Raw genomic sequence first — 15,279 nt, forward strand, 5'->3', positions numbered from 1 at the left:
TACCAACACTGCATTTTAAATTAACACTCATTTTTTTAATGAGCTGATTAAGAAATAACACAAATGCTAAAGAAAAATCGGTGTATTTTAACTAAGGTGCTGTACTAAACCTTATTTCTCACATATTGCTTAACCCAAATTTACAGTATATTTAAATGCTTGGCAAATGATTTTGTTGATCCCAGAATTAAATAATTCTATTTTCTTTACCGATTGCACAGTGACAGCTACCAGCATATTATCGCTGTCAGGAGATAAATTCCTCATAGTAAGTAAGCAGAAGTCTAAAAACTACATTTGACCATTTTATTCTTGCGAGAATCTTAAAATAGTAGAAACAATGTTTTACCTTAGCACCCAAAGAAGCCCTCTTCGAAATGTCAATATTTATTTATTTAATCCTCGCCAACGAGTAGAACATATAATAATAATTTAACATATAATAAAAATAATAACATCATTGTCAAATCATAGCAAGACAATAGTACAGGATCATTCAGTCTTTCAATCCAGAGGAAGTGCCGTTTTGTTCTTGTTTTTAAATTTGTAGAGAATTCAATCGATTCAATATACATGTTTGAATACAAGTTTGAATCTCAAAAAAGAGGTTTGCATTTAGACAATGTACATTTATCAATATGATATTTAGCTAACAGAAAAGTAAGATTTTCACTTAACCTTTTTTTCACATTCATGAAAACCAAAAATTAAATTTCTGCAAATAAACTCAAAGTTAGGATTCATGTAACATGTGGTAAACTCAAGAATGTCACGCCAGCATGATGTTGTGTAAGAGCAATGTCAGAATAAATGTAATTTTTTTTTTCATTTTCTCAAAACAAAGATAACAGATAACAAAATACAATGTCATGTTATTCAAATCTTAGAAAAGTAACATAACACAAAGGAAAGAAAGAAAAAAAAATACAATTAAGGGGAATTGAGCAATACAATTAATTTAGAGAAGAGGATTTAACAGCCTTGTAAAAGTCCATAGTTTTGACAGCTTTTCGGCTCTTAAGTCCTTTTAAAATTTAAAAATAAGTTTTCATTTCCAGCTTAAAATGGAAAACGTTTGGTTTCTTTTCAGACCACTTTACATTTATGGATATGAAACTTTCCAATTAAAAAAACAAATTTAAAATAAGAGTATGACATTTCACCATTTTACTTTCCTCACAAAAAATATAACATCTTTTTTCTGTATATTCATTTTTGTCCCACATGATTCAAAAACATGTTCGACATCATCATCATCATCATCATCATCTTTTATTTTTTTTACTATTTATTTATTTATTTATTTATTTATTTATTTATTTATTTATTTTCTCAATAATGAATGAGAACAGATAATGACAAAAACAATGTCACTCACTCATTCACTCATTAATTTAATAAATTAATTTAGAAAAGAGGAATTAACAGTCTTGTAAAAGTCCATAGTTTTGACAGATAATCATCATCATCATCATCGTCGTCGTCGTCATCATCATCATCCATTCTAGTTTCTTTTACGTCAGAACAAAGAACCAATCACGAAGAAGCACACGATGACGTGAATGAATTGTAATATGTATTTATTACAGCTATATAATTAAGCATTGCTACATATGTATAGAAAGACGGGCGTGATACTGTACAATAAACTGTGTCACGAACCGGTTCTACGTCCTAAAAATACAATTTGACGTTCATTTACATGCCGATTATTTCCGCTTCCGGGTTGTCGACTCCATCTGCCATATTCCAGAGATTCCGGGAACCCCGCGCTTCACCGGAGGAGATTTGTGTGTATTTTGTGCAGGCGATGAGATTTTGTTTAGTGTCCCTACATTAGACAGTGATACAGGATCCTGGGACACGGTTACGGATTGTGAAACGAAACGTGAAGAAAACAGGGAGAAAAATGACGACGCGCTCGGAGAGGGAGAAAGCTCAGAAACTGAATGAGCAACATCAGGCCATTCTGTCTAAAATGCTCCGGGAGGATGACAACAAATACTGCGCCGACTGTGAGGCTAAAGGTGTGTGTGTGTGTGTGTGTGTGTGTGTGTGTGTGTGTGTGTGTGTGTGTGTGTGTGTGTGTGTGTGTGTGAGAGTGAGTGAGTGTGTGTGTGTGGTGTGTGAGTGAGTGAGTGTGTGTGTGTGTGTGTGAGTGAGTGTGTGTGTGTGAGAGAGTGTGTGTGTGTGTGTGAGAGTGAGTGAGTGTGTGTGTGTGAGAGAGTGAGTGAGTGTGTGTGTGTGTGAGAGAGTGAGTGAGTGTGTGTGTGTGTGTGTGTGAGAGAGTGAGTGAGTGTGTGTGTGTGTGTGAGAGAGTGAGTGAGTGTGTGTGTGTGTGTGTGTGAGAGAGAGTGAGTGTGTGTGTGTGTGTGTGTGTGTGAGAGAGGAGTGAGGTGTGTGTGGTGTGAGGAGGTGTGTGGGTGTGTGGGTGAGAGAGGAGTGAGTGTGTGTGTGGTGGTGGGGAGTGGTGTGTGTGTGTGTGTGTGTGTGAGAGTGAGTGAGTGTGTGTGTGTGTGTGTGTGTGAGAGGGAGTGAGTGAGTGTGTGTGTGTGTGTGAGAGTGAGTGAGTGTGTGTGTGTGTGTGAGAGAGGAGGAGGCGGAGCGAGGCGGAGGGAGGGAGCCGTACGGGTGTGCGGGCGGGCGGGTGAGCGCGCGCGCGGGCGAGAAGAGGAGGGAGGGCAGAGCCTGGTGTGCGCGCCGGCGAGCGGGACCGAGGAGAGGGAGGGGGGCGGGGGGGGGGGGGTGGGTATGGGGGGGGGGGGGAGATGGAAGAGAGCGGGAGGGGGGGGACGGGGGGGGGGGGGGAGCAAGCGGGTGAGGCGGCTGAGTAGGGCAGGAGGGAGTGGAAGCCCAGCGCAGAAGGAGAGTGAGGCGGGCGAGTGGGGAGGGAGCGTGGGCGCGCGGCTGGGCGGGAGAGGGAGTTGTGGGGTGCGCGAGAGCAGCGCGAGGGCGGATGAGTGGAGGGAACGCGGAGACGGGAGGGAGAGGGAGGCGCGGAGCCCACAATCAGGGGTCGCGGCGTGGTGCGCGACGACGAGACGCGCGCACGTGGGGTGCCGAGAGGGAGGGGAGTGTGAGGCGAGAGGGAGCAAGGGAGAGCGCGTCCCGTGAGAGAGGGGACGGCGAGAAGGGAATGTGGGAGGGAGCGCACGGGAGAGGCGAGGGAGAGAGAGGAGGAGAGCGAGGGGTGAGCGGGGCGCGCGCAATTAGGCACCAGCGCCGGAGAGGAGCGAGGAGGAGAGGGAGCCGCGCGAGAGGGACGTGTGCCGGGACGAGGGAGGGGAGGAGAATTTCAGGGGGGGTGAGACGGAGCTGGGGGGAGTCCCGTCCCTGTATGGGCGGGGGGAGAAGCGACCTCGCCGGAGGCGCCCGGGGGGGGAGAGGGGGAGGGCGAGGGGTGAGGCGCGTGGCGAGGGGAGAGGGCAGGGAGGCCCAGGGGGGGGGCGGGGAGGCGAGGGGGCGGCGAAAGGGGAGCCGGGGGGTCTATGCGGGACGGGGGGGGGGTGGGGGGACGGGAGGGGGCGGGGGGAGGGGCGCGGGATTCATGCGGGGGCGGCCGCTTCCACCGGGGGGGGACGGCAACTCACGGGAGGGGGTGGGGTGGGGTCGTGAATGGGGGAGGGAACTCGGCGGGGGGGGGGCGAGGGCGGGGGGGGGCGGGGGGGGGCGCGGACGGGACTCGGAGGGGGGGAGGAGGGAGGGGCAGGGCGGGTGGGAGCAAGAGCGTGAGAGCGACGTGGGCGAGATGGGAGCAGGGAGCGTCCGCGTGAGAGCGGTGCGGACGAAGAGCGTGCGGCGTGACGAGGGGCAGGCACCGGGAGGGGGGGGGGGGGGGGGAGCAGGAGGGAGCGCGCGCGCGGGGAGGGCGAGACGCGCGAGTGCGAGGGCGCGCGGCGCGTGAGAAGGGGAGGGACGTGCGGGGTGCTAGCGCGCACGCGCGGGAGAGGAGCAGGCGCTGACCATGTCGAGCCATGCCCGGAAAGTGAAGGAGGGAGGGAGCGCGCGGGGAGAGGGAGTGCGAGATCCCGGCGCAGCAGCGGGACCCGCGTGAGCGTGAGATGAGAGTGTGCTTGGGAGAGAGCGGGAAGGGGTAGCCCAAGTGGTCGGGCCGGCGTGGGAGGGCGGAAGCGGGCCGCGCGTGAGGGGAGCGGGAGGGGCAGGGTGGGGGGGGGGGAGACCGGAGGCATCGCCGGGGGGGGAGGGGAGAGGGAGGGCGGGGGGGGGGGGGTGGGGAGACGGAAGGGCAGACCCTGCGGGGGGGGGGCGCGGGAGAGGCGACTGGCGCCGCGGGCGCGTAGCGGCGAGACGGAGGACCCCGGGGCGCGAGGGGAGAGGGACAGCCGCCGAGAGAGAGAGAGGGCGGTAGAGTGGGAGAGCGGGAGAGGGGACGCGCGTGCAGCGTCAGAGTGAGACGGTGTGTGAGAGTGAGCGGGGGTGAGAGGGTGGGGAGCGACGACGCATGCGGACGACTCCTGGCGCAGGACAGCGTGCGATGAGTTGAGGAGAGTGGCGGCGCGCGAGGGGCGGACGACGGAGTGACTGGCGCGCGGCGCGTGCGCGAGCGCCCGTGAGCGGGATGGGAGGGGAGTTGGGTGGAGACAGTGGCCCAGGGAGTAGAGGGAGGGCAAGGGACGCGCGCGACACAGAGGGGAGAGGGAGGGGAGCGAGAGGGACGTGTGGGCGCGCACCGGGGAGAGAGAGGGAGGCGAGAGCGTGCGAGGGTGCGGGGCGAGCAACGTGAGGCGAGCGCGGCGCGACCGAGGCAGCGGGGCGTGAGAGAGCTCGGAGAGCGTGTGGGTGAGCAGCGCAGAGCGTTGCGAGAACAGACCCCGGAGCGACTGGCGGGCGTACCCCGGTGCGGCGGCGGAAGGGGTGGGAAGAGGGCGTGTGTGCGAGTCGGAGAGGGACGGCGCGCGTGACGCAGGGTAGAGCGCGGGAGCAGACCGGCCTCGAGCGCCGTGAGGAGGGGCGGGCCGACAGTGGTGAGAGGAAAGGAGGGAGTGAGAACTGGGCAGCTGGAGACGGGCCGGTCGGCGCTCTCCTCCTTCGAGGGGGGGGGGAGGAGGGTAGGGGGGCGGGGGCGCAGGGGGGGGGGGGAGGACGGGGGGGTGGGTAGGCGGCCACTGCGCGGGGCAGAGGGACTGGGGACGGGGGGGGACCGGGGCGTGGGCGGCTGGGAGAGCGGGATTCCCCAGGGAATGGCGGGGGGGGGGGGGTGGGGACCGAGGGGACGGGACCCCTGGGGGCGGGCGGGCTCGACCGGGGGGGAGGACTGCGAGAGAGGACGGGGGGGGGCCGGGGGGAGAGGGAGGGATGGGTGCAGGGGCGGACGGGGGAGACCGTGAGGGAGGGGGGGGGGGGGAGGGCGAGAGGGAGGCGGCCTACTCCCGGGATGAGGGGGGGGGGGGGGGGAGAGGGAGAGGAACCCATGGGGGTAGGGGGCGGAGGGAGAGGAGGGATTTGGGGCGCAACGGTCGGGGAGGGGGTGAGAGGGAAGGGCAAGGGATCACGAGGGGGGTGGGGGGGGGGGGGGAGAGGGAGGGACGGCGAGGGGGGGGGGGGGGGGGGGCGACGGGGAGGGGCAGGGGGGGGGGAGGGCGGACCCGGGGAGAGGACGGGAGGGGGGGGGGGGGGGGGGGGGAGCAGGGGAGGGAGGGGCAGGGGGGGGGGGGGAGAGTGGGAGGGAGGGGGGGGGGGGGGGAGGAGGGAGGGAGTGGGTGGAGAGTGAGGTGAGGAGTGAGTGGAGTGGGAGACGGGGTGAGAGAGTGGGAGAGCGGAGGAGTGGGAGTGGGGTGGTGGGTCGGGGAGGAGTGGTGAGGGCGGTGGTGCGGAGTGAGAGGTGGGAGTGAGAGGAGGGGTGAGGGGAGGGGGAGAGGGGGTGCGAGCGAGTGGGAGCGTGAGGGCAGTGTGGGGTGTGCGAGAGGAGTGGGGGTGTGGGGAGTGGAGAGGGAGGAGTGAGTGGAGAGGGGGGTGGAGGTGGGGTGAGAGGGGTGGAGTTGGGTGTGGGCGAGTGAGGGGAGTGGTGGGGGAGAGTGTGGAGAGGGAGGAGGGGTGGGGGTGGAGAGGGTGGAGAGTGTGTGTGGAGAGTGGGAGTGAGTGGAAGTGCTAGTGTGTGTGAGAGTGAGTGAGTGTTGTGAGTTGAGTGAGTGTGAGTGAGAGAGTGAGTGAGTGAGTGTGTGTGTGAGAGTGAGTGAGTGAGTGTGTGTGTGAGAGTGAGTGAGTGAGTGTGTGTGTGAGTGAGTGAGAGTGTGTGTGAGAGTGAGAGTGTGTGTGAGAGTGAGTGTGTGTGTGAGAGTGAGTGAGTGAGTGTGTGTGTGAGAGTGAGTGAGAGTGTGTGTGAGTGAGAGTGTGTGTGAGTGAGAGTGTGTGTGAGTGAGTGTGTGTGTGTGTGAGTGAGTGTGTGTGAGTGAGTGTGTGTGAGTGAGAGTGTGTGTGAGAGTGTGTGAGAGTGAGTGAGAGTGTGTGTGAGAGTGAGTGAGAGTGTGTGTGAGAGTGAGTGAGAGTGTGTGTGAGTGAGAGTGTGTGAGAGAGTGAGTGAGAGAGAGTGTGTGTGTGTGTGTGTGTGTGTGTGTGTGTGTGTGTGTGTGTGTGTGTGTGTGTGTGTGTGTGTGTGTGAAATCTTCTCCAGCATCCTAAAGGACATTTTTATTTTTACTTGTTTGACTCAAGTCTTGATGTTTATTCAGATGCGATATTAGTCACTGACCAGGTTTAAACTGGTTACCTACCAAACTGCACAGTGTGCATGTAGTAGTAGTAAGAGGGAATGCAGCTTATAGCCATGTTTATGTTTATGTATGTATATAATATCTCCTGGACTGAGCTCTCACTGACCCAGTGTTTTCACAGCTAACTGCAGAAAGCTAACATTAGCTTCTCGAGCCGGTGAGGAACCTTGTTTACTGACCAGCTTCTGTTTTTGTTTTGTTTTCATGATGTGTCTCTAAACAATTGTTCACTATCATCACAGGTAAAATAGTTTGGCGTGGATTTAAAGTGTAAAAAAGGGAAAAAAAGAAGTCATTTTCATCACTGCATCATCAATGCGTCACTATGAAGGTTCACTTTATCTCGTAAGTTTTATAGATGTACCTGTGCACAGAAGTATCAGTACGTGGGATCTTCTGTGCACTGTTGGGTTATTTAAAGAGAGAGTAAGATGAGCCTGTGATGCTGCCTTACTGATGTGCTTCAGCTGAGAGCTCTGACTGAGGGATCCTGGGTAACCTTGTGTTTCATGAATATTTCAATGTGGAACGTAGCTGTGTTTTGTTGAGTGGAAAAAAGTGGACTTATCTCTCTAATTCATCCACTAGTTTGTTTTGTTTGTTTATGCAACACTGCTGTGTGGCTTTAATACTGTACATACATAAGGTATAAAAATCCACCCTGAACTACAAACAGGTTCATTTTTTTATGATCTGTGAACTTGAAGATTTATCTTTTAATTTTTCCTTCATAGGAATGGTCCATTTTTTTTTAAAGAACTGATTCCCCCATGTGCTGTTTTGTTCGTGGTACAGTGTTTGCTTCATGTGTGTTTAAAAAGAAAGGTGCAGCAGAGCTTTAGTCCTTTAGTCTCTATAGCTTCAACTTTAATGCTAATACCGTCATCCATACTGTTGTGTTTGTCTCTATATTATGTTCTGCTTTGTGTAATCGTATTGTATTCTGGGTTTGTTTGTTATTAGTGTCACTGTGAGGTAAAAAAGCTCTTGCTCTTTCAGCAAAACCTGAGTGTTGTTCATTATGTCAAATCGTCACGTCCTATTTAACTCCGTTTTAACCGTGCGCTGTCCCCCCGTGCCATCCGAGCAGCAGACTGTCGTTCTCCTTATGTAAATACAGCACCGACCAACAAAACACCGGCGTCACTAAACCCATCACAAACATTTCACCCTAAACGTATTTAATATGTGGAGGTTCAGTTTATGTGCTTTGGACTTCTGTTGAGAGACATTTTTTTTCCAAAAATATGTCACTTCCTTAATAATGCTTCCTCTTCATGTGCTATGCATTTTCATATCCTAACCTCTGTCAGTTGCTGTGAGCAGTTTATCCGCTAATTCGTATTCTCAGGCGTTTGAGTTTGGTTATTGCTTACCAGTTTTGTCTGTAAAAGCTCTTGAGGTTTGTCAGGTGAGCAGAAGGTCTGATTGTGTTGCAGTGGCGCAGTCCTTAGTGCTCCTGTAATCTCTTTAAGGATTGAGAACATTCTTTGAGGATAATTTTCAGATATGCCACTTTTCCACACGTTCCACAATAATCATGTGTAGTGTTTGTTTAGTAAAATAAAACATTGTGTCAAAGGAGTATTAGACGTTTTAGCCTTCATTGTCGCTGGAATTAATATTAGGGACATGTGGGAATTAATGGACCTTCAGGGAGCTCTTTTCTTTTCCCCACAGACACTGTTATGCAGTGCTAAATGGCTCTCATAGGTCCAGGTGATGCTGGATTGTTATTAGTAATAATAAGTGTTCAGGGACGACAAATGATACATTCAATAACTAGCCCACTGGATTGCTGCTCAGCCCCAGGTTGTGCTTATCTGGGAACGCGAAGTGGTAGCTAACATGATGTAGCGATATACAGCAAGGTAGTTAGTAGTTCAGTGCATTAATTCATACCAAAGGAACTGTAACTTGGACAGAATATCACTGATCTGGTGCTTTCTCATTGAATCACACAAAAATACTCCCTGGTTAGTCCCTAATTTTCTCTCCAAATGTGGTATATTGTGCTAAGAGGAGAGTTGAATGATTATGAAAAACAAACAAAACTTTGCTGCTTTATCTGCGAAAGCACTTGCTACAACATTGAGGCACATCACATCACTATTACTGCATTATGTTTAATGATGCATACTAATGTTCAATAAGAAGAACACTTTATATTCTTTTTTCCCAGCAGGTGCACCTAATTCTAGGTTATTGAATTAAAACAGAATAGCACGTAGACATAAAATGTGCATGTCCTGAGCGCCTGGGTTTAGTGGCTGGTGCCATAATGTGACAAAAATAAAACTTTTTTTGATGACCGGAAGGTAGCTGCAGTCTCAGTCCTGTGCAATTCTGAGCCTCTGTTTTTGTTCGCTGCTGTGTTATTACATCTGGATTGTCTTGTACTTGTTGATGGAGTAAGAAGTTTCTTCAGTTTATCCACTTTGTCACTACCTCCAAGCTCTGGTTTCTGTCTCGCCCAGTTTCCACCATGACGACAGAACTAAGCTCTCAGGTGTCTGTACATGCCTCACTGCTTACATTGTCCTGATCTTTCTTTCCTTCCTGTTGATGTTCTAAATTGTGTAATTGTTCTCTCAGGCTGCGCTGCTGTATCAGTGACATTATGTTCCTTGTATTTTATAGAGCTGAAGCAGTAATTGTAGTATTTCCAGTGCTGAAGTGTGTGGTCTCTAGGCATTAACACACAGCTTTCCTCTCTGGCTAGAATTCCTATCAGTCCAATTGTGTTCTCTCTCGTGCTCTCTCTCTCTCTCTCTCACACACACACACACACTCAAACACACAATCTAGTAGTTAGCATATCATGTGTAAACAGCTGGTTGTTGGTAGAGGTGGGCTTGTCTCTGTGCTATTCTGATTACTGCTGTTCAGTATAAAGGACAGGGTGATGCTTTGCAGTCTGCCAGATAAAGGAAGGGGGCGTTTTATGTTCAGGGGCTTTTTGGGTGGTGCACATGCCACGTGCATTCCCCATTTACTATCTAACATATCGTTCAGCCTGATATAACCGATATAACCATGGCTTCTCCCTTTTATACACACATTCAAGATGACTTGTTTACTCAGGGATAAGCTTTTGCCCTGTAGGTGTAGGAGCTACTATTGAAGGTGTGTGTATGTGCCTGTCCTAAGTTACATCATCGATGAGCACTGCGTTATGCTGTCATTCCTTATGCCGTTCCTGTTGCCTAGCAATTAGCATAGACCTCATGGCCCCACAGGGCTGATGCGTTGATGCTGTGGGGTACTGACTGATTTCACCGTAGAAAGAACCGGCTTAGCAAACACAACCTGCTGCTTCGTTTAACCTCCAGCCAGAGCTCTGTAACGGATCCTACCTTAAGCACGAGATTGAGTTTTGGCTTCCTCGGTTAATGAAAAAGAATTGAATGTGAATTGTCATTGTCAATTGAAATGTCACTTTTATGTTATTTACTTATTTATTTTAGGGAGACAGTGTTACTTTGTGGTTACTGGATTTGTCTTGACCTCCAGCGTTAGGGGTTTGATTTCCACCTCTGCCATGTGTTTGTGGAATTCACACCTTCTCCCTGGGCTTCAGGGTTTTTTCAACATACTCTGGTTTCCTCCACCAGCTTAAAGGCATGTGTAGAAGGCTGATTGGAGTCTCTGCATAGTCCAAAGTGTGTGAATGAGTTTGGGAGTGTCTGCTTGTACCCTAAAATTGATTGGCACCCCATCCAGGTTCACCCCCACCGTTATGCCCTGAGTCTTCTGGGACAGACTCCAGTCTGCCTGCAATCTTGGGTAGGATAAGTATCTCTGAAAATGGATGGATTTATTATTTTATTTTTCATTTGGTGTAATACATCACAAGCTCTCTGTTCATAATTTTACCTGTGAGCATTGCTCCTGCATAACCTAACAAACTACTAGAAAATGCCAAGATTGTTGCACTAATTTGTCTGTACGATCTGCCCAATTTTTAATGTCATGAGACACCAAATTTGATCAGAACAAGCTTTTCTGGAAGCAGAATTTTTTTAACTGCATTTCAGGATTCTTGTATAGAATTTGTGGGAGTAAACTGCTGTTCGTTAGGGCAAGGCAAATTTTAAATTTAAGTTATTATGTTGTATCTAGTGTATTATATTATGTTGCAACAGGATGGTACTGTTCAACTGGCAGGATCTGTAAAGTATTTCAGCAGATCAGACTGGAAAAAAAAGAAAAGTTTAGCCTTCAGCGTATGAAAAAACACTGGGTGTAGTTCAGCAACTTCAGCTTTCTAAACACGAACCATTGTGGCTTCTGTATTGTGGACTGTAAAGTATGTGTTTATTCACCGGTTCAAGTTCAGCAGGGATCCGATGTGAAGGATTTGGGGATGCGAAGCTGCTGAGTGAAAGAAACATATTGCTCTTGTAGTGACGTGTCCTGTTTGTTGTCATGATCTGATTATTAATAGCGATACGGATTTAAAGGGAACAGTAGCCATTCAGCCATGTTAGGAATTTGATCAAACTAAATATTCAGTATACTTCTGTATGCTGTGGTGGCATCCAAGTCTACATGTGTGTCCTCATTTAGTTTATGGTCTAACTACATTTATACTGTGTTAAGTAATTACAATTAATTAACATTACTAAGGGATTCTGTATTCTGTACAGCTTAGTCATGGGGAACCTGGAGTATGTCCTGGGGGACTCAGGACACAATATGGGGAAATCCCTGGACAGCGTGCCAACTTATCACAGGCACAATCGCACACACGCACACCAATTCAAACACTAAGGACAATGTAGAGACTCCAGTCAGTGTAGAGACTCCAGCCTGCCACGCATGGCTTGGCCTGGGGGAGGAAAGCGGTGTACCCTGAGTAACCACTGAAACACCTGGAGAACATGCAAAACTCACAGGCGCAGGACGGAGGCGAGAAGCGAGCCTCCAACCCTGGAGGTATGAGGCTAACATGCTTAGCACTAAGCAATAGTCACTGAGTCCCTTGTTTTCAAATGAAAACATTTGTTATTCTATACATTTAAAGAAATACTGGTTTATAAAGTGAAACAAAGGGTGAAGGTTTAAAAAAAAAAAAAAGGTAAAAACTGCAAGTTTTTCTTTCTTTTTTTAAACTGCATGTGTTGGTTAGGCCTAATGCTGGATTGACCGCTTCCATCAGGTAAATAATGTATACATTTCAGTTTATCTATGAACATGTTCAAATCCACATATTGGTCTCTGATGACTGACAGTTCTGATAATGCAGTACTTATAGATATGAAGCAGGGAATATAATTATGGTGAGTTGTTAATGAGGGTGGTAAGGGGCTTGGGGAAAGTTGGGGAAAGAAACTGTTCCTGTGTCTGGCAGTTCTGTAGCGCCGGCCAGAAGAGAGATGCTGAAAGAGGTTGTGTCCAGGGTGTGAAGGGTCAATAGTGATTTTTCCTGCCAGGTTTCTGCTTCTTGTATAGTACAAATCCTGCGGAGTGAGCAGGGGGAGCACCAGTTATTTTTTCTGCTGTTTTAACTGTGTTGCAGTCTGTTCCTGTCCTGTTTTGTTGCTGCTCCAAACCAGATGGTTATGGATGTGCACAGGACAGATTCAATGGCTGTAGTGTAGAATTGTATTAACAGCTCCTGTGGCAGACCATACTTCCTTATGGTGCTGGTTTACTCGACAAGGAAGTACCTGGCTGAGGATGTAGCCTGTAATTGTGTCTAATTTACATGTGCCCTTTTGAGAATATATCCATAGCACAAGATGAAAACAAAGATTTGCCTGCTCCTTTTCTACTGAAACCAGCCTTTTGTTTTTAAAACTGCATTTACTGCATTCAGGGATTTGAATACATTCATCCTTCTTGCCCTCATCTACAATTTCATTCGGAGTATGTACTCGACCTGGAAATGCCTGGGATTTCATCATCCTCTCTGCTACATAGCACTTCTCACGTTCCTGTACAATGTGAGCTCTCACTGTCGGTGATTATTCAACAGGTTTTAGCCTCACAGGGACAGAGCAGAGAACAGACACGACTCTTTATCCTATAGAAATTCTTTAAATAAGCGGAACATTTTAAATAAATAAATGAAAGCTCACTTTTTTGTTTTGTCAGACGTGACATTATGCAACTATGACAGGTTTGAGGACCTGTGTCTTTTTTGCTGCCGTTGCTCTTTGTAGTTGTTGAAGCGATTTTTGACAGTCTGTATACACTGTCGATTCTGGGGGAACTGTTTACGGAGGGGCCGTTTAACATTTTACATTCTTCGAAGGCTTTAAAGCAATAAATAAACATGAAAAAGTCAGTTTACTGAAGAACACAGCTTTTATTGGTGGTTACTGTTGCTCCACAGTCCAGGTCTGCTTTACTCTTTGCATTTATGAACCTCAGTTTTGTTTGGCAGTAGAAAACATTTAGATTAAAAAAAAAAAAAGGCAGGAAGAACCTACAGTACTTTCTAAATTATTCTGTGAGCATGGAGCTGTCTCGTTCACTAAACTAGAGATTTGGTCCAAATATTCTGCCTGCTTGAATTTCCTTGTTAGCAATGCTGACACCTCCGCTGCACCCTGAAGCCAAATTTATGCATACGGGTAAGGATGTTGTGTCCATGGTGCCAGAATAATGAAAAGACTCCGAGTCCTGTCAGAGACTGTGTTTACACTCGTGTATTTATTCAGATATGGATTATCCAGCTAAAAAAAATTGCGGTCAGCCAAGCCACATTTAAAATACAAATTTTATCATGCAAACAAAGAAACCGCTCCCAAAACAATAGAGCAAAATTGGGATACGTTCAGTGATTCAAACTCTGGTGATCGGATACAGAAAGCAATTCCGCTGTTGTGAGTTCAAATCCCCAGGATCACCAAGCTGCTACTACTGAGCCCTGAAGCAAGGCCCTTAACCCTCAACTGCTCCATTATGTAAATTAGATATTTAAGTTGCTCTGGATTAGGGCTTCTTCCAAATGTCTTAAATCTAAATGGCATCATTCTTTAAAAAAAAAAAAATACTTTGGCAAATTGTGTGATAAGAGGAATAAAGCACTTCACAACATGGCTGCTGTTAGAACATAATCAAATACAGCATGCATCCAGCAACCACCTGTTGTTTTATTTCTTCCACGTTCAATCTGTCGGACACATAAACACGTGCACTTCACTGAGGAGGAAGATTTATGCAACATATTATATGCAGCACAAGCGATGACTAACCCTAACAGAACCCACCAGCTCCTTGTCACAGTAATTTATGGTGAACCGCTTGTGTGCTAGGTAAACATTTTTTTGACAGACTGGAGAACAGAACACAGATTAGATCACAGATCAGGGTAAAAAAAAATATTCAGAAATGAGCTGTTAGCTGAGCACCATATTTTAGGTGGATCTAGCAGTGGCTTTAGATGGTGCACACAGCCTATTTTTTCCCTTCAACCAGAGCTTCTATTGTGCCATTTCGATTGTGCTATATTTTAAACGTGGATACTGATTTCTGTGGCTTTGTCAGGATTTATGTATGACATTTGATGCCATCCGAATCTTTGGAGCTCTTTCCTAATATTTCTATTGTTCTCCATGTTGAATAGGGAACTGATTCTGAACTCGTACATTATGACAATGCATCATGATGCAAATATTTCACAGCGTGCATTGTGGGAATTAGTATATTAATTATGCATTTAACGGTCTGATTTGAACCCCAGAGCAGATCTCAAACGTGTAACTACTGTACATTTTCTACATTTATGGAAAAAGAAAATCACACAGGTTAACAACATGTACTTCATATCAGTAAGTGGGCAAGAGATTGTTGGCCAAGATTCTGACTATGGGATGTTTCTTTGTTACTCTGATTATAACTAAAGTCATTTTCTCATCTTTTTGATCAAGCAGTAGTGCATTAGTCTGTTTACAGCAAAGCCTGGTGGGGTGTGTGGGAGGGTTAGCTCTGTATGCACTAATTTTCTTATTTTGCAGCTGGGATTTGTTGAGGTGGATTCTACTGCCTGTTCTTAATCATCTGTTTTCCATCAACACACACGCGTGCGCACACAAACACGCACACTATGTGCAGATGGGAAGTGGTTTATAAAGACAGAAAAAACTGTGTGTGAGAGATTTTTGCTGTGATCATTGTGTATGTGATATAAAATGCTGACATGGCTAAAGTAAAGCCTGTTTTTCACTGCAGGGCAAAACGCTTCTAAGAATTTTTACTTCAGTTCAGCAGTTAAGAGCGTAATGCTTTGCACATATTCATTTTGCCATAGTTTTAGTGAGTTGTACTCAGCATGACAAAAGCATGCAGGTGGCACAGCTTGATGTAGGTGCTCACCCTTTCTCCCAATGTGCATTGTGAAAATGAGAGACACTCGAGGCCATTTAACGTAGCATAAAAAAAAAACAAGCACAATTAGAAGTACAGAGATGACTGAGAGAAAAAATGGCACTGCATTCTTACAATAAGTAGTCTGCTTTGTTTTGTTTTTTTTTGTTTTTTTTTGCTGTGTATGATGACTCCAATCATTTATCCATTCAGATGAATAGTGCTTCAGAGG

At 47.8% G+C, this 15,279-nt stretch overlaps 1 protein-coding gene across 9 annotated transcripts in view; it reads left to right on the forward strand.

Moving 5' to 3' along the window:
* The first annotated feature begins 1,559 nt into the window (after positions 1–1,559).
* The window catches only part of smap1 (small ArfGAP 1), a 108,316-nt gene continuing 94,596 nt past the window's right edge, over positions 1,560–15,279 (forward strand). For all 9 annotated transcript variants that reach the window (XM_027136266.2, XM_027136267.2, XM_027136270.2 and 6 more), the window contains exon 1: positions 1,560–2,027. In XM_027136266.2, the coding sequence (XP_026992067.1) occupies positions 1,910–2,027 (118 nt within the window). In that variant the 5' untranslated portion in view covers positions 1,560–1,909. The remainder of the gene's footprint in view (positions 2,028–15,279) is intronic.

Source organism: Tachysurus fulvidraco, chromosome 4 (genome assembly GCF_022655615.1).
Source record: "Tachysurus fulvidraco isolate hzauxx_2018 chromosome 4, HZAU_PFXX_2.0, whole genome shotgun sequence".
Taxonomy (NCBI): Eukaryota; Metazoa; Chordata; class Actinopteri; order Siluriformes; family Bagridae; genus Tachysurus; species Tachysurus fulvidraco.